This window comes from Balaenoptera ricei, chromosome 7 (assembly GCF_028023285.1).
Source record: "Balaenoptera ricei isolate mBalRic1 chromosome 7, mBalRic1.hap2, whole genome shotgun sequence".
NCBI lineage: Eukaryota > Metazoa > Chordata > Mammalia > Artiodactyla > Balaenopteridae > Balaenoptera > Balaenoptera ricei.
This window is the reverse complement of record NC_082645.1, coordinates 48655477-48675053: the sequence shown is the minus strand read 5'-3', so window position 1 is coordinate 48675053 and position 19577 is coordinate 48655477. Positions and strand designations below refer to the sequence as shown.

General features: G+C 42.7%; 1 protein-coding gene across 6 annotated transcripts in view; it reads right to left on the bottom strand.

Annotated features, from left to right (window-relative positions):
* TANC1 (tetratricopeptide repeat, ankyrin repeat and coiled-coil containing 1) overlaps nucleotides 1-19577 on the bottom strand; it is a 242525-nt gene that overhangs the window by 119908 nt on the left and 103040 nt on the right. For all 6 annotated transcript variants that reach the window (XM_059927927.1, XM_059927922.1, XM_059927925.1 and 3 more), the window contains one exon: nucleotides 11186-11386. In XM_059927927.1, the coding sequence (XP_059783910.1) occupies nucleotides 11186-11386 (201 nt within the window). The remainder of the gene's footprint in view (nucleotides 1-11185; nucleotides 11387-19577) is intronic.

Here is a 19577-nt window from a genome sequence, read left to right as displayed (position 1 = left end):
GGCAATGGAATATTATTCAGCACTAAAAAAAAAAAAGATGAGCTCTCAAGCCATGAAAAGACATGGAGGAATCTTAAATGCCTATTACTAAATGAAAAAACCAATCTGAAAAGGCTACATACTGTATAATTTCAACTATATGACATTCTGGAAAAGGCAAAACCATGGAGACAGTAAAAAGATCAGTAGTTGCCAGGGGCTTGAGTTGGGGTAGGGAGAGAGGGACGATTAGGTAAAGCACAGAGGATTTTGGGGGCAGTAAAAATTCTGTACAACCCCACAATTATGGATACATGTCATTATACATTTGTCCAAACTCAGAGAATGTCTAACACCATAATGTACACTTTGGACTTCGGGTGATAAAGATGTGTCAATACTGATTCATTAGCTGTAACAAATGTACCCTCTGGTGGGGATATTGACAATGAGGGAGGCCATGCATGTGTGGGGACAGGAGTCAACAGGAAATCTCTGTACCTTCCATTCAGTTCTGCAGTGAACCTAAAACTGTTCTTAAATAAATTCTATTTTTTAAAAAAGGTGATCTCATTAACTGCCACTTAGGACCTTTGGCCAATAAAGGAGCATTTTGTTGGTGAGAGAAGCAAAAAGAAAGTCACATCTCCTTGGAAGAGTTTCCTAAATTTTATTTCTCAGAACCCTGGCACAGAAAAGGGGTTCCATCTGTAACTGTTAGCTGGTGACTCTCGATAAACCCCCAGAGGCAAAGCTCACTGGTTTCAACACTCCAGGCCTGAATAATGAAGATTTTCTTGATGGTCCCAGTTTTCCTTTTGCAGGACACTCCAGCTCTTACTGACCTCTCTTCTAGAGATCACCATTCTATGTCCACTTTCGCTTCCCAACTCCCAGCTTTGCACAGCTTTGCCACTCTGCCTGGAACAAAGCCAGCTGTTCCTGCTGACCCACCCACAGACTTGCTTCACTACAAATTTGAGGATTCAGGCTGGAACATCAATCCTTCCCTTCCTGTCGGTTTTGACCTCTCACTAACTTTCATTAATGTTAGATACGGGTGCGATAGCTTCCATGGGCTTCTGTGACTTCTGTGTTTCTCTGTGAATCAGAAATGATCAAAAAGAAGAGGTTCCCACCGCCACTGCCTCTGCTCCCATCTATTAAGGGAAAAACCCTCATTTCTGAGCACGGCACTTGGTTTGTTCTAGCCGCCATCTGACACCACCAAAGGGTGCGGCTGACACTGCTGTAAAGTATGACTGGGTAAAACCTCCAGTCATCATTAACTGCAGGTGGCGGGAAACATGCAGCAAGAAAATGCCAGAAGCCCGAGAAAGTAGAAGAGTGACAGGAACATAGAAAAGGAGGCATGAGAAGGCTGCTGAACCAGTTTCAAACATACTACTCTCTGCCCATCCCTGATCACAGCAAAGTCCTGAGAGAGGTAGGACCTTAATTAAGCATCAGTTCTCTCTAGATGTGGGGAAAGGTATGCTCCCAGCTTTACAAATGCAAGGTACTGCAATTTAAATTGCTTTCCTGATTTTCAACCAATCACATGCAACTGGTGAAGGTGGACTACTAAAATCCTACTCATTTTAATAGGTGCATACCAGTGCCCCATCACCAGGGTAACTGTCTGAAGGAAATGATTAGATCCTGTTTCCAAGTATCCAAGGGGAAACAAAGGCAAGATCCAAAGACAAGGAGCTCATGGAATGCCAAGGCAGAGAAACGCCATGAAAGGCAGTGCCGAGGGAGGAGGCGGCACAGTGCTACAGGTGTTTGGAACAAAAAGTTTCTTCTCATACAGGGAAAAGGAGAGACATAAAGGAAGGCTGGATGAAGCAACAGATGCAAGCCACACCTGAGGTCAACTCTGAAAGCGAAAGTTTTGACCTAAGACAGAAGGAGGAGAATAAGCAAAGGGGAAGTGGAATAGAAGGGCTGGTCTGGGCAAACAGTGACTTGATCACTCAAAGTCCATTCAGCGGGAAAAGAATCGACTTGTCAATAAATGGTGCGAAAGAATGAAGATGACCCCTACCACACACCATTCACAAAAAATGGAGTTAAAAAGGATCCAGGGCTTCCCTGGTGGCGCAGTGGTTAAGAATCCGCCTGCCAATGCAGGGGACACCGGTTCGAGCCCTGGTCTGGGAAGATCCCACATGCCGCGGAGCAGCTGGGCCCGTGAGCCACAACTACTGAGCCTGCGCGTCTGGAGCCTGTGCTCCGCAACAAGAGAGGCCGCGACAGTGAGAGGCCCGCGCACCGCGATGAAGAGTGGCCCCCGCTCGCCGCAACTAGAGAAAGCCCTTGCACAGAAACGAAGACCCAACACAGCCATAAATAAATAAATAAATAAATTTAAAAAAAAAAAAAAAAAAAAAAAAGGATCCAGACCTAAATGTAAGAGTTAAAACTATAAAACTCTTAGGAGGACACATAGGCATAAATCTTTGTGACCTTAGACTAGGCAATAGTTTCTTGGATACGACATCAAAAAGACAGCAGCAAAATATTAATAAACTGGACATCAAAATTTGAAACTTCTGCACTTATGACAATAGTATGAAGAGCACAGAATGGAAGAAAATATTTGCATATTGCGTAACTTGTATCTAGAACATACAAAGAATTCTTACAATTACAATGAGATACCAGTTCACATGTACTACAATGGCTATAATCAAAAAGATTGATAATAACAAGAGTTGGCGAGGATGTGGAGAAACTGGAAACCTCATACTCCACAGCTGGGAATCCAAAATAGTGCAGTCATGTTGCAAAATAATTTGGCAGTACTTCAAAAGGTTAAACATAGAGTTATCATATTAATCCAGCAATTCCACTCCTTGGTATGTACCCCAGAAAAAAATGAAAAGCTACAATCACACAAAAATGCATACACAAATGTTCATAGCAGCATTATTCATAATAGCCAAAAAGTGGAAACAACTCAAACGTCCATAAACTGAAGAATGGATTAAAAAACGTGGCATATATAATACATACATGAAAGAAGCCAGTCACAAAAGACCACAAATCATATGATTCTATTTATACGAAATGCCCCAAACAGGCAAATCCATAAAGGAAAAAAAAATAGATTAGTGTTTGCTTAGGGCTGTGGGGTGGGGGGCTGGAGGGAGGGAGGAATGTGGAGTAACTGCTAATGCAAATGGATTTTTTTTTAAAGGGACATAAAAATGTTCTAAAATTAGATTGTGGCAATGCATGCACAACCCCGTGAAAATGCTAAGAACACTGAACTGTAAACTTTAAATGGATGAATTATATGATATGCAAAATATCCCAATAAAGCTGTTTTTTAAAAAATGCAAAGGGATAAATGATAATGGAAAAATATGTAAATTTGAATTGAAAGAACAAAAAACTTTTGTGAGTCATAAAACACTATAAACCTAATGGAAAATCATGAACTGGGAAAATTTTTGAATAACATACATGACTGATGGCCTTAAAACAAACAATAAGAAAGCTGTGGTAATTCAGTAAGAACTATACTGCCCCAGTAGAACAGAAGACAAATACCACAAGAATTCCCCAAAGAAAAAAGTACAAATGACCAACAAGTATATAATAATCCATTCACAACATTAATCAAAAAACTTTTCAACTAGTAATCCTAGAGTTAAAGCCTATCCAATGAAAATATAAAGAGGCTTTTAAATATTAATATATAAGAATGTTCTTTATTTAGTGGGAAACTGGGATCGTCTTACATGTACAATGCTAGGGGGAGTGGGCAAATACTATCGTTTATTCACTACAGAAACAAGGCAGGAAAGAAATTCAACCGGACTTCCCTGGTGGCACAGTGGTTAAGAGTCCGCCTGCCAGTGCAGGGGACAAGGGTTCAAGCCCTGGTCTGGGAGGACCCCACATGCCACGGAGCAGCTAGGCCCGTGTGCCACAACTGCTGAGCCTGTGCTCTAGAGCCTATGAGGCACAACTACTGAGCCCGCGTGCCACAGCTACTGCAGCCCACATGCCTAGAGCCTGTGCTCTGCAACAAAGAGAAGCCACTGCAATGAGAAGCCCGCACACCGCAACAAAGAGTAGCCCTCGCTCGCTGCAACTAGAGAAAGCCCGCACACAGCAACGAAGACCCAACACAGCCAATAAATAAAACAAATAAAGAAAAAAAAAGAAATTCAACCAACTGTCAGAAATGGTTGTCTTTTTAGGGGCACAGGGGGTGGAAGGGACCAAGATTTACTGTACCTTGTTTTGTACATTTTTGTAATGAATTATCCTCCACAAGTATTCTAAAATTTAAAAAATCAAGATAACAAATATCTACGTCTACCTTCACTGAAAAGGAATTTTATCATATAATCACATATTCCTTACCGGTGGTTCTCAAACTTTGCTACATATTAGAATCACCTGGGAAGATTTTTTTAAAATCCCAATGCCCAGGCCATACCTCACATGCACTAAATCAGAATCTCTGAAGGTAGGACCCAGGCAGCAGTCTTCTTTAAAATTCCTGGGCATGATCGCATGGTACAGCCAAATTGTGTATGGGTGAACCAGGACTCACAGGCAGGAGAATTAACGGCACTCAAAGGTCCTTAAGTTCACAGTGGAACAAACCGAACGCACACAGGTCTGTGTGTGAGCACAGCACAACAAAGTATGTGTGTGTCCTGGTCATGGCTGCATGCAGCAGTAAGGTACAGGCAGGGCCGCCCGGCTCCTTGGAGTAGGCGGTCATATAACAAGTTTGCAGGAGGAAACAAAGAGAGCTGTCCAGTTCACCAAAGCAGGAGGAACCGCCCTTGCTGAAGGTCAGAGCCCTGCTCGCGACCAGACCACTCAGAGGTGACAGCAGGACTGAGAACGCTGGTTCTGCCAGCAGACCTGTGCTGAGACTGTGTGTTCCCTGCGCTATCCTCCAACTCCCTAGGAAGAAGCCTCACAGATGCTTGTGTGTACAACCTCCAGCCTATAGCCTCTCCCCACCCCCCCGGGGCATGCAACCAGAACACAGTGCCATGTCACCTACAGCTCAGGTGTCAGCAGTGTGCAGACAGAACAATGCAGACTAGCACTGGCACAGGAGAACGTGCTGGGGCAGGGCAGGGGGCTGGACTTCGGGCAGCCTCTACCTTAACTTGCACACTGGGGCAAGTTCCGTAATGATGCTTCCGTATCTGCAAAGAGGCCTGACTGGTTGTGCCCTAGAGGCCTTGCCAACCCCAACCTGTCTGTGATCCTCCAAGGTCTGCACACAGAACAGAGACTGCGGCAGTAGCTAAAATCGGAAGCCAGCTGAGTGTGGTTCTGACCGTGAACTTGATCTGACTCAGCTGTGATAATTCCCCTGCCATAGTACCTTGGAAAGAAAGAAAAAATGGAAATTGAGAAGCGCAGACAGAAGGGAAGTTCAAAAGAGGAGGGTTACAGAATGACTACTCTCAGCCTCCTCTTGGTAATTCTCAGTGGTCCACAACGAGGCCTGACAAAGCACCTAGTAGCACCATCCACTCAAGACTGTCCCCTGCAGATGTTGACTTCAAAAGGAGGTCACTCAAAGAATGCTGGAGGGAATGTGAAATCAATGCAGCTTCTTGTAAAGTGACCGGGCAGTATGTACCAAGAATCTTTAAATCCTTAAAAATGCAGTCCATTTAGTGCAATACTGCCATTTCTGGGAACCTGCCACTCTTGAGAGATCAGATGTATGTAAAAGTTACTGAACAAAAATATTCACATCGGGAGTTCTGGAGACTGGGTGCACAACAATGTAAGTGTATGTAACATGACTAAACTGTACATTTAAAAATGGTTGAGATGGGAAATTTTATTATGTGTATTTTATCACATCTAAAATTAAAAATTCGGGCTTCCCTGGTGGTGCAGTGGTTAAGAATCCACCTGCCAGTGCGGGGGACACGGGTTCGAGCCCTGGTCCGGGAAGATTCCACATATCGTGGAGCAACTAAGCCCGTGCATCACAACTACTGAGCCCACGTGCCACAACTACTGAAGCCTGCGCGCCTAGAGCCCGTGCTCCGCAAAAAGAGAAGCCACCGCAATGAGAAGCCCGCGCACCGCAACAAAGACCCAACACAGCCAAAAATAAAATAAATAAAATAAATACATTTATAAAATTAAAAATTCATAGGCATTTAATAGCAAAAACAAAATATCTTGGCTCACACTACAATTTTTTAAAACTGAAAAATAATGTAAATATCTAACAGTCAGAAATTAGTTAAAAATCAATTACGGAATATTGAAACAATGGACATCGAATGTCAAGTTCTTCAAGCAAACTGGAACGTGCTCATGATATAATATTCAGTGAAAAATGGCAAAGCACGTGTGGTCCTGGGTTTAGGAAGAATCGACTGGAAAAAAAAAAAAAAAACTAGAAAATCAAAACACTAAGCATAGTTCTGTCTCTACACTGGGATTTCCAAATTTTCTACAAGAAACACTCCAGCGGGGTGAGGGAAGGAGGGCCTTGGTGGACATTAATTCATGGTCCAAGAATCAAAGGGCAGAATGATTTCCACTTTACCGCCTGTCAGCTTTGAGGTTTTTCCCTTAAAGAAACAGACAGCCAGAGGGGTTTTCAAAACTGCTGCATCAGCTCTGTCAACTGAGACAGAACTGGGACTGGAGATGGCAGAGATGCAAGTACAGCAGCTCCCCTCATACGTTCCAAGACCCCCAGTGGATGCCTGAAACTGCCGATAGTACTGAACCCCGTATATACTATAGGGTTTTTTCCTATGCATACATACCTATGATAAAGTTTAATTTATAAGTTAGGCAAAGTAAGAGATTAACGACAGTGACTAACAATAAAATAGTATGGGGTCTCTCTCTCAAAGTACCTTACTGTACAAATTTAACACATTTTCCATCTTAACTAAAGCACTTATCACATACCGTGGCCATAACTTTTACAGTCTGAGGTGCGAGAGCAAAACTAGCACACATTTTTTTTCCTTCTTCACAATTTCACGAATAGAAAATTCGTTCTTACCGTAGATCTTAGCTACCTCAGCATATGATTTTTTTTTTTCCTTATTAAGTCAAGAAACTTTTCACTTAAAGGAAGCACTTGACGGTTTCTCTTTGCATATCTGAACTGCCAGCATCACTACTCTTGCACTTCAGGTCCTTTATTAAGTAAAATAAGGGTTACTTGAACCCAAGCACCTCGATATCACAACAGTGGATCTGATGACTGAGGGGGCTATGCAGAGACTAATGGGCAGGGCACACTGGACAGAGGGACGATTCACATTCTGGGCAGGACAGAGCGAGACTTCATCACGTGAGCTACTCAGAACGGCACACAATTTAAAACTTATGAACTGTTGGGACTTCCCTGGTGGTCCGGTGGTAAAGAATCCGCCTTCACACACAGGGGATGCGGGTTTGATCCCTGGTCGGGGAATTAGGATCCCACATGCCACGGGGCAACTAAGCCTGCGCGCCACAACTACTGAGCTTGTGCACCTCAACTAGAGAACCCGCATGCCGCCAACTACAGAGCCCAACGCGCCCTGGAGCCCGCCAGGCTAGGCAGGCCACAACTAGAGACAAGCCCGCGCACCACAATGAAGAGCCTGCACGCTGCAACGAGAGATCCCGTGTGCCTCAACGAAGATCCCACATGCCCCAACTAAGACCCAACGCAGCCAAAAAAAAAAAAAAAAACTTATGAATTGTTTACTTCTGGAATTTTCCATTAATATTTTTGGACACTGACCACGAGTAACTGAAACCACAGAAAGAGAAACCACAAATAAGGGGGGATGACTATTACCAGTACTACCCAGTCTCCCCATATAAGCGAGGATGAGAAAAGCAGTATCACCCACTTTTCACCATCTGCCGTTTTATCTCATTCACAGTGTTTTAAATGGTTGCTCTGTGCCTCCTTTTGATTGTTTCATAATGGGCCCAAAGTGATCTGGGAAATGTAATCCAAATATAAAGTAACAAATTATATTACTAATAAACAATCCACAGGAAATGGGCTTGCTCTTCTCTGGGAGATGAAAGAATGCATTACAAATATTAATGAATTCTTAATCCAAAAAGGCTTGCACCAGCCACAGAACTACTTAATGGATACTGATCCTTGTGTTCATTATGAGAAAATTTATGTTTCATTTAGAAAAAAAACAAAAAATGTGAAACAGTACTCAGGAAACTGAATCTTCCGACTAGCAGTGAAAAACATATAAATAAGGTGCAGCAAGGTGGAAGGAGAGTAAATAAAAATAATAACCAGCAATGTAAGTGGAACGTAAGAAACTCAGTCATGTGAAATGCAGGGTCACATTACTGCGACATTAATGACATTTTCTCTGGTCCTGAGTTCCCATGGCCCAGGAGCTAATCACCAAGTATACTAGTATACAAACTTTCATTATTAATGCAGGCTGTGCCGAGTGCCTGTGACAGGAGTTTACAGTATTTGACCTTTGCTAGAATAATAGTTTCGGGCCAACAGTTTCTTGATTAGCATCAATTAGTGAAGACGTTCTATCCAAACAAGTAAAACAGGTTTGGTTCTTGGTGCAGTTTTTTCATTTTGTTTTTGCCTTAAACAAAAGAAAAAGGCGTCTAATCTTACAAATGAGAACAGAAGTCAGCATCTTTCAGAGCTGGGGCTGAAAGATGATGTGCTCTTGAAGCAAAGCCAGACGGGGAGGGAAAACAGAGGGGGTGGGGTAGGCGGGGGCGGGTCTCTACCCACGGGCTCTGTGCACACACCGTATTTACTGTATCATTAGCAACAACAGTGCTAGCTTTTTAAATAGATGGCTATTTTAAAATCCAGTGCGTGTTCACAACCGTAAGTCAACTATTTGTATAGGCAGGTAGAACATTAGGACTCTAGATACTTTTCCAACAATATGGTTTAAACAGAAATCTGTGTGTGTTCGACACTGTGGAAAAAACATTGTTTACTGTCTGATGCATCCTGAGTCACTGCCATTTTTAAGCAAGCATCTCTCCCTTTAACTTTCCTTTTCGAATTAAAATTACCAAGATAATGAAACCAAATTACCACTGTGAGACACTAATTTGATGTACAAATTTGGGCAATCCACAAACACTGCCCCACCAAAGAGGAATCTGCTTAGTGTATTTAATTATCATTTGGACCAAAAGCATCTAATATGGAGAATATTTCCTTCAACCCATTAAAACGTTGAATGTTGCAGAACTAACTAACTCTCTTCTATTCATAACGCCTTGCAAAGACCTTAGTAGAAATAAATTTATTCCTATGGAGAAAAACAAACCTTGGGATATTTTCTCAAAAACCAAAGATATCTAATTTGGTCAGGACAGAGGAGACGAGACCTTGTCATGAATTTCTCTGCAGGTGTGCCTGCAGCCTAAATGAGACCCTTCTGGCTTGCCACTCTGCCCAAGCTTGCCATGCCATTCATTGCTACCTGATGTCCCTCTAAAATGCCACAAAATAAATAAGTAAACAGTAACTGTGAAGTGATTAATATGTTAGCTAACCTTATTGTGGTAATCAGTCTGTAATTTATATATATATATATATATATATATCAAATCACTACGTTGTATACCTTAAACTTACAAAGTCATGGGTCGATTATATTTCAATAGAGCTGGAAAAAAATTTTTAAAGAGTGAAGTCCCACTAAAACTAACACTGATTTTTTTATTAATAAAACTATATCTGAAATGCAGTATTCCCCAGAGTCTCTCAGGTGTTCTCCAATCCTAGGGCCCAAACAGCATCAATTCATCTGCAGTAGCACAGACTATAGGAGGGAAACCTCTATTATCTGTTTTATATAGATGAGGTATACTTGGAGAAGACATCATGCCCGTCCTCAACCATCAGACATAGGAAGCACATACACACTAATTAAAGAAAAAGGGACAAATGATGAAGCTAATAAGAATAAAAGTAAAATGCTGTGCACAATTTGTAAAAAGGAGTAATTCCAGTGGGGTAACCGGCAAAAGAGGCAGTGTGGGAACTGGAATTTGAAAGAAGAGAAGAAATCTGACAAAGAGATATAGCAGGAGCGGGAGGGCAAAGAGAAGGAAGAAAGGGCATTCCAGGAATTTCCCCAAATACTGATAAACAGGTCAGATTCCTTGGCACAGGAAATCACTTCATACCAAAGAGGTTTCCAAGTTCCAGCTAATGACTGGATTGTAAACAATGCTGTCCAAAGTAAGAAAGTTCTAGAACAATAAAAGATTTTGGACACTCACCAATTCACAGCACCATTTCTAACATTCAGAGCTTAAGGTTTGTGCTCTTAATTTTACCCCACATAAACTGCAAATATCCACTAAATGATTCAGAAATAATGCATATAACATCTCAAGTAATACACTCATTCAGGAGATTACAAAAACAGATACCAATTTCACAGTCCCAGAGCATATCTTAGATCAATTCCAAACATGTTTATGTGTAAATTTGAACAATTCTTACAGTGGCATATGATCAATAAGGCCCAAATTTATCTTGCCCTCAGTAAACAAATACTCAGAAAACCTAAAAGAAGATCAAAGAACTTTTATGATTCCAGGTATCATTATTTTGGAGAGGCCTTCCTCACATCTGATTGAAGTTAAATAATGTTTGGGTTTTTATTGGTAAAGTTAAGTGCAAAAAGTTGGTAATAATAAGGGAAGCCAAAATACTTCGTGCAAGTAATCCATAAGTCCCTTGTTCCACCCCTTTACAAGTCTGAATTTTCACCAACAATTAAATTTTATAGCTGTACAAATGCTGGATGATGTCATCAAGGAAACACATCAGTATATAGCGCTGGGTGGTAATAAACAGACTGTGGTCAGATTACACTTGCCAAAATCCATAACCTTTAAACATACCACAGTGAATTTACATTATAGCGTTTCCCTAATTTGTGAACAAGAAAACAAAACTGATGGTTAATATTGATAACATGAATCTTTGTAAAAGTATAGCCGGGGCAATCAAAATAGTTTATATATAGGTTGAACTAAAGAAATCAATCTATTCAAATCATCTTTTTTTTTTTTTTTAAAGATCCCCTTCTTTGAGAAGTTACCGTAACAAAGAAAAAACCTTCTCCCAGAAGATTTCTTATAAGCACTAGTTCTGCCTAATTCCAATACATGTAGTTTGGGGGCTGTTTTGTTGCTCGCTTACCTGGGGACTTTTTGGTTGATCTTGATGGCACAGAGTGAGACTGTCGAGGCAGCAGAGGTGACGAAGGCAGAGACATGGAGACACCTTTGGCCAAGCTCACCCTGTAGGCGTCCTCTGCCACTGGAAGGCTGCTCACAGAAAACTCGCCACCATGGCCAGGGGGCAGGACTGAAGGGGAAGTCTCCAGACCAAAGTCACCTCCTGGAGTGGAGAGAGAAAACCTTAGGTTAGGCCGTCCGTGATAGCTAGATGCGAATTTAATTCCTAAGAACTACATTCTTAGAATTCCCATATGCCATATGTGTGTGTGGAATTTTTTTTTTTTTTTTTTAAAGATTCTTCTCGCATCCCATTCACTTCATACTCCGCATGGCACAGAGTCCACCGTCCTACAACTCAACCAGCCCAAACCCTTAGTCATGAGACTGGAACCATGGCTCACTGATGAAGCAGGGTCTTCTCGGTATTCAACCCCTAAATGAACTTAAGGACAAACAAGCTTACTATTACGAAATTAAACATTCTAGGGAACTCCCTGGCAGTCCAGTGGTTAGGACTCTGCTCTCTCACTGCCGAGGGCAACAGTTCAATCCCTGGTTGGGGAACTAAGATCCTGCGAGCCACGTGGTGCAGCAAAAAAAAAAAAAAAAAAAAAAAAAAGGGAAATTAAACATTCTAGGGTGGTAGACGTATTTAAAAAAAAATACAGAGGAGGCAATTGCAGTGTAGAGAGGACACAAGGAAGGGACTATGTCGGCTAGGACCAGCACCTCTGAAAAAACACAGCCAGTCCTCAAGTACTCAGATGACATGCTTTCCTCCTCACCCCCAGGTATATACAAAGAAGCAACTGAGATGGTGCAAGAAGAAGAGGTAAATCATTTTCCTGATGATTAAAAAAGCATCTTTAAGCTCTGAATTATATACAGCAGAACTGGAAAGATATAGAACGTTTTCCACAAGCAAACTTTTCTCTCTGATGAAAGTTATCCAACTGATGAAAGTTTACCACGCCTTCCTGACTCCGAAAAACCGAGGCCTGGATTTGAACTTAAACCATTTTTCTAGCCACATGGGAACTCAATTTTTGCAGATCTTTGTATACAATACTCAAAAAGGATGCAACCCCAACTGTCAAGTTCCCAATGGCATCACTGTACTTGTTTTTCATGTTAGGAGGCACGGTGAAGTAGAGAGTTAGCCCCTCCACAGACCAGGGGGCATTTAAAACAGGCAAACAGGCTCTGGCATGGCTTTCAAAGGCAACTCAGAACAAGCAGAGCTGTGAACAGAAAAGCCACAGGTTCCGCAAGGCATAAGTTGGCACCATCAGAAAGGTAATTTCAGTCTCAGCTGGGCCAGCTATGCTTGAAGGGGTTTTAATAAACTTGGGAAACTAAATATCCAAATGACTGACATTTGAAGAAACAACGAGAATTACCAGGAAACTCTCACTAGAATTTTCAAAAACAAGGACATTATGCAAACACCCAAGACAAATGACTTTCTGCCCATGAGGGAGGGAAGCAGGAAGGAAGGAGTTAATGGAGATCCTTACTTCCTAAGTCCAAGTGAACTGCAGTGTCTCCCACCCTGGTCCTCTTACAACCCCTGCCCCCCCTGCTTCTCGAGCCTGCACTGTAAGATACTATCACCACCAATTCCCAGGACCCAGGAGCTAATCTTAACACCACCGTGGACAAGCCTGAAATCTTTCAAAAACCTCCCCCTTGGCGTCTTAAGCCAGGGTGTGAAGCTTCCTAGCTGCTTCCCCTTCAACAGTCTGCCGAGGAAACAGATCTTAAGGCAGAAAGGGGGATGCACCACAATGCCAACTCCCACTGGGGCTGAAGGTCCACCATGCTGAGACTTGGGACAGTTGAAGGGACGGTTGTTTTCTCTGGTCCAATATCAGGTTCTCATGACCAGTCCTCACCACCACCTCCATCGCATCTTAGGAATGCAAGCAGGTGCTGTACCTACAAGAATGGTGCCTGGTCATCTGATCCCTGGATGTGTCCCAAGGAACCCTAGGAGACAGACGAGAACTTGGAAAGCACTGAGGCCACAGCCCACAGCCCCAGGGAGTTACACACACAGAATGTGGGGGGCCTTGAAGAGGTGACACTGGTTTTCCACGTGGCTTGAAGAAAGCTACCCTGCCCTGTGGCTGCCCTTAAACTGCCTAAATCACCAACCTGGGTACCCAAAGAGCTATGGGATGGCCTGATGGGAGCAGGCGCTGGGACAAGGCACTGTCTTTTCCTACTCACACACGCGTATCTCTGACTGTCAACAAACAAACCCCAGATTTCAGGTCACTTAATCTGGACGAGGACACAAAATGAGAGAGAAATGCATCTTTTATGACAACATTAGAAATAAAACAATGAGCCCATTACTGAGAGAGGGTTTATTTTCTTAAATACTTGGAATTCTTCAGTGATACAAGAGAAATTGGGGACTGAGGGATAAAAGAGAATTAAAGAGTTTCCTAATTACAAATTCTGCCCCTAAACTTTGTTTATATCAAGCAAAGCAAATATTTTCATTAACTGCAAATCTGGTGGGAATGAGTTTCCAAAGAAAGCCATAACCATGAGGACCTTCAGCCTTCGGAGCAGCTGTGCTCCAGCACTTTGATTTTATGTGGTCTGCAATAAAACGGGACTTAGAGATGGGGTTTGGGGAGGCAGGGTTTCTATTTCAAGTTTACTTTGACATCTCACCATAATATTAGCCCCAAACACACTGTTCTGTTGGTTTATTTTTCAGACACAATTAAAGACCCCTAACTTCCAACTTCCTTTTATCAGAAAGGCACAAAGCAGGGAAAGAAGTTTTATGTATGAGCAGGTGACGCAAAGAAGTGGGTGATCCAGTGGCTTAGAAGCTGGAGACAGCACTCCGGAGTCTGGTGCTTTAACTGCATCAGGCAAGGGGTTCAGGTCGAAGTCAGTCCAAGAGCATCACAAGGATGCCGACGCCAGTGCCAGAAAGTGAAAATCTCCTGGGGCATCCATAGGACTAAACAATATTGGTTCTAGGCAACATGACACCAGAAAGTCTCCAGTTGATTGAACATTCCTCAACAGATGCTTCAAGAGGTTTAAGAGGAATTAAAAACATCTCACTGCAATAACCAGCATGGCCTGCACATTTCTTTTAGCTTTGAATACATGTTTTTCTGTTGACTGTGACCTATTTTATTCCCCACCTCAATTAAGTGATGGGAAATACACCTCAGTCCCCCTTCCTGTTGCTGCAGCAGAAATGCCCAGGCCAGGTAGAACGACGCATCCTTTCCAGGGTAGGAAAACCATATTATCGACCACCTCCTCCAGTTCCCCTGGCAGGTATTTCCCATTGATTCACCGTGGACACTCACATCCACCCCAACGTGCTTTCTCTCTCAGAGAGCACCTAGTCCAATCACACAGGTTCTCAGACAAGAAGCCAGGGCATGGGGGTTATCCGTGAGGAGCAGGGCTACAGCTACAACTTCCAAAATCCCCCCAAGTGGCTGGCTCATGCTCTCACATACTCACTACTCTACATATTTAAGAACTTAACTTTGAAAAAAAAAAAAAAAAAAAAAAAAGGAGCTACTCAAAATAGACACGTTTTTATTTTTTTAAAAACATTTATTTATTTGGCTGTGCCGGGTCTTAGTTGCAGCACGTGGGATCTTCATTGCTGCCTGCGATCTTTAGTTGCAGCACACGGGATCTTTAGTTGTGGCATGTGAACTCTTAGTTGCGGCATGTGGGATAGAGTTCCCTGACCTGGGATCAAACCCAGGGCCCCTGCATTGGGAGCACGGAGTCTTAGCTACTGGACCACCAGGGAAGTTCCAAAATAGACATGTTATTGAATGAGTTAATTCTATAAAGGGGTCAGCACATTTCTGCTATAAAAGTTTAGGCTTTGTAGGTCACATACAGTCTCTGTCATTCATATACATAACATACACACACACATACCTTTTCTTATTTTAAAATCACCAACTCTGAGTTTCAAAAATAAAAGACCAGAAAGGGCATGAAGGTATAAGGTTCTTCCTGTGTGTAATAAATATAAGTAAATACACATACATATATACTTACTCACACGCACAAAAACTAAATCCAAGTCATAGTTTGCAAAGATAACAGAATAATCAAAGGGGATAAAGTCATCCAATAAGGCTTTTTAAATTGGCAGGAATGGCTTTTGATAACAGTTCTTTTTTAATTTTTTCCACTATTACAGGCGGTGAAAAGGGATTTAAACTCATAATGGCAGAAAATGCGAACCTGGGAGATGACGAATGTTTAAAGGCGGCTATGCAGAATGGCAATGTCCAACATTACAGATTAAAGTGCATGGAGTGCAGGATTAGGGAAGGCTTAAAAAAAAAATGAGGGCAACGAAGCCAGGGAGATGAAAGTAAAACTGCATTTCAAAAAGAGTAGATCTGAGAAAGGCAAGGGTGAGCTTAGACATTCAGGTAAATAGGTCTGCAGATGCAGGAAATAAGATTTCCATTTATTGTGCCATTGAAGTGGCTAGATGGAGGAGGGGGGAATGGAAGCTTAGAATAGAAAGAGAAAAGATGTTCTGTTTATCCAGTTCCAGAAAACGGGACTTGTGCAATACATTTAACTAGGGCATTAAATGTGTTAGGGCATCTTTTGTGCAGTCCCTGCCTGGGAGTGCTCTCATGTTTCTTAAACATATTTTCCATCATAAGGCTTTATGACCATATAACTCATATATATTTACAGAAACCTAGAAAATTGGAAAAAATTTCCTCCCGCAAGATCCAGTATCATTTTTGAAACCCTCAGAAGTTTCTCTCTGCAACTGAAAGCACTTTAAACCGCTGTACATCTTATAGGATCTCCCCAACTACCCAGCCAGAGCTGATTGTTAATGTGCATTTTCAAAAAGAAAGATTAATGTATCCAAGAAAGCAATTTTCCAGAACATTATTCACACAGTCATGACTAATTCTCAAACAATACTGCTGAGAGGCAACAAAGCAGCTAACTCCAGAGTAGAGAAAAATCTGGTCAATAGGACAAGTTTACCCTTTTGTCTTCAAAACTCCAAGTGGGTTCTAAACAGAGCTCAGTAAAGACTATCCTCACAGTTTTATTCTTAATACTCAAGGGTTACAGAACCAAATGTACTTTATTCCAAAACAGATGAGTAAACAGACTGGCATTTCCTCTCTAACTGTCAAAGTTTTCCCTTTAAGGCATGTTGCCATGCAAGAGATTCTGAGCTTTAAGAATATATATATGACCTCAGAAACACTTCCACTCCCAAGCCCCGGAGGGTGCATTTTAACATAATAAATGCTTTTTTAGATATACTATGTGTTAGGACAGGGTTTCAGGAACTTTATATCATTGCAGCCAACTCATGAAGGTAGGTGCTAGTATTATGTCCCTCCTTCAATGAGGAAACTGAGGCACGGAAAGCATCAAGTATCTCGCCCAAGGACTCCGGCAAACGGCAGAGTCAGGTCTGAACCCAGGCAGTGCGCTCCAGAGTCCATTCTCTCGGTACTGCTCCCCTAAGGAAAGGCTACTGAGAGATGCCTTTCCACATTATATCGTTTCGTATACCTAACAGGGAAGACCAAAAATAGTCTAGGTAGGTCTACACGCACACAGCACCGGGCCACTGTGAGAAGAAACCTGCTCCCTCACCTATTTTCACTTTTCGTGCTGGCTGCTTAATTAGCTCCACAGCCCTCCATCTGGGAGGCACCCAGGCCCAGTGTTCATTAATTTTCTTCCAGTCACACCTTATGCTGTCACCCTACAAGCAAAGTAGATCCGAGATAGATGTTCAGTCATCAAGTACCCTAAATAGTTTCTTCTTCTTTCACTTTATACTGTCAACTCATTAACTCTTGCAGCCTCCGGGCCTGCTCTCTCTGCCCGGGGTGGACGTGCTGAATGCCATTCCCACCACACAGGACACAGAATCCTGACACTCTGCATGGCCAGGTGATGAAGGAAGCCGTGGGGCAGCTGTGGCCAAAAGCAACCTGGGTTCAGGGTTCATCTTAAATCTGCGTGGAATTCATTATTCTACATCTCCTTGTTGGGATAAACTCATTCCCCAAGTCCATGGGTCCTGTCAAACACTCCACACTTGGACTCTTGAGATCTGCCAGGCCCACTGCACATGACTGGAGCTGGAGTTCCCAGCCCTGCCACAGAAGGGAGCCCGAGCCCTTCCCAGGAAGGCTGTGCTGAGTGCTCTGGGGTGCAGCCTGGGCACCAGCAGTGAGTGAAAGCTCACTAGGTGATTCTCACGTACAGCCAGGACGGAGAACCACCAAAGATTGTGAGACCACAAGAAAGCGGTCAAAAAGATCTGAAACGTTTTGTGTTCCTAGTACAAGATAAGGGGTAGGGAGGGAGTGGTGGGAGGGAGATGAAAAGGAAAAGAAACTTGAGGGAATAATCATGTAGATGATTAAGTAAAGGTTCCCATGATGCACAATGTGCATTCCTTGAGTGTATGTATATATACACACCTGTGTTTATATACACATGTGTGCACACACTGTATGTTTTTTTATGTATATATAAATAATGTAAATATACACACTCGTACATGCATGGAAGGTCTCTAAGAAGGACACACAGGATCCAGGAGCAGTGGTTGCCTCTGGGAACAGGAACTGACCAACTGGGAACATGGCTGGGAGGTATATACATTTTTAAATGGTTTACATTTTTTGCTATGTGCGTATGTTTCCTATAAACATTTTAAATCTACGTTTCCTAGGATTGAGCCAGGTGTGGATATGAAGATCTTAAGTCTAACTGGGCCACACACTATGGCCTAACTTGGCAAGTGGGTGAGATGAAGCTCCCTTCCACAAAGACTGTTCAAAGTGACGGTGTGTGTGCTGACAGGTCGGAGGTGAGCTTGTTTCTGGTTGACGGAGGTGGACACAGGACAGGGGAGTAAGAAGAGCCCCAGGGCTGTGCTCTGAAAGAGGTGGGATTCTCGGCAGCCCCAAGCATTCTCACTCCCACTGTGTAGCACAATCTTCCTCTCTCCTCACCCTCCACCCTGGCTCTTCCATGTCCTGGTCATCTCTGCTGCTGTGGGTGGAGTGTGGGCGCACTGGTGGAAGCAGCTCACACAGGATAATCCAGAGTCCTAGGGAAACACCAGGTCTGCCAGGGAGAGGGCAAGATGACGGAGGGGTAGGCATGGGGACCTGTTAGATGGGGGGTGGGGGAATAAGGAGAGGCTAAAAGGGAAAGGAATAAGGCAGGACAGGACCTAGGAATACAGAGGTAGGAGGAAGAGGGGAGCAGCCAGTGGTGGAGCGGGGCAGGGTAGAGGTAGGGTGCGGGCGGTAAAAGCACGAATTCCCGTTTCTGTTTTAAACTATTGTATCTGGCTAACAGCCCTCCCAACACCCTGATAAAATACCTGTAACTACAAAGTAAAAGACAACAACTCACAAGTGCAAAATTTACTCCAAAAGATAAGGGAGTGCCAGAAAAGGAAAGAATTCCTAGTAATTTTAAGGATGACAATGGAGCATCCTTTGTTTTCATTGCAACAATTGGTGGCCTAACCAGGCTTCAGCCCACACGATGGGGAGACATCCAACCCCTGCCCCGGTGTTGGCTCCAGTATCTCCCCCTATAGCCACCAGCAGGAACCAACAGACTCCAGTAGATAAAACAGAGCTGATGAGATCTTTTCTCTTTCCATGAAAAGCCAACTCCCCAAACATCCCCCTCAAAATAATAAATGGTGGGAGACTGAGGAGAATGTAGCTTATTAGCAAAAGGAAAGGGGCTATCTTTTTGAAGATTCAAACAAAGAAGGCTGAGATAAAAATTCAGTGAACTGCTTGTCCCCCTCAATAGAATATAGGGGGACATGGCCTCTATACCCTTCATATGGCATTTCTTTTTTGATTAGTATAGACTAATATTAAAGAGGAAGAAAAGCAAGGACATTTCAAAAGCAATAGCCGATTATTATGCACATTTCAGGCATAAAGAGTAGAACTAACACTACAGAAAGTCCACTCAGTGATAAAGAACAAGCTTGAGGAGGTGTCCCCAGGATGTAGGGGGAAGGGGCAAACATTTTCATGATGCAAGAAAAGATTACAGATATGGAAAACAAAGGTATTTCTGAGGAGAAACAAGGACAAAATAATTTTAAAAACTCAAAGAAAAAAAACCAATCTTTTTTGAATTGAGGTTTGCAAATTAAAAAAGGACCCGCCTCAGAATGGCCATCATTAAAAAGTCTACAAATAACAAATGCTAAAGAGGGTGTGGAGAAAAGGGAACCCTCCTACACTGTTGATGGGAATGCAAGTTGGTGCAGCCACTATGGAGAACACTATGGA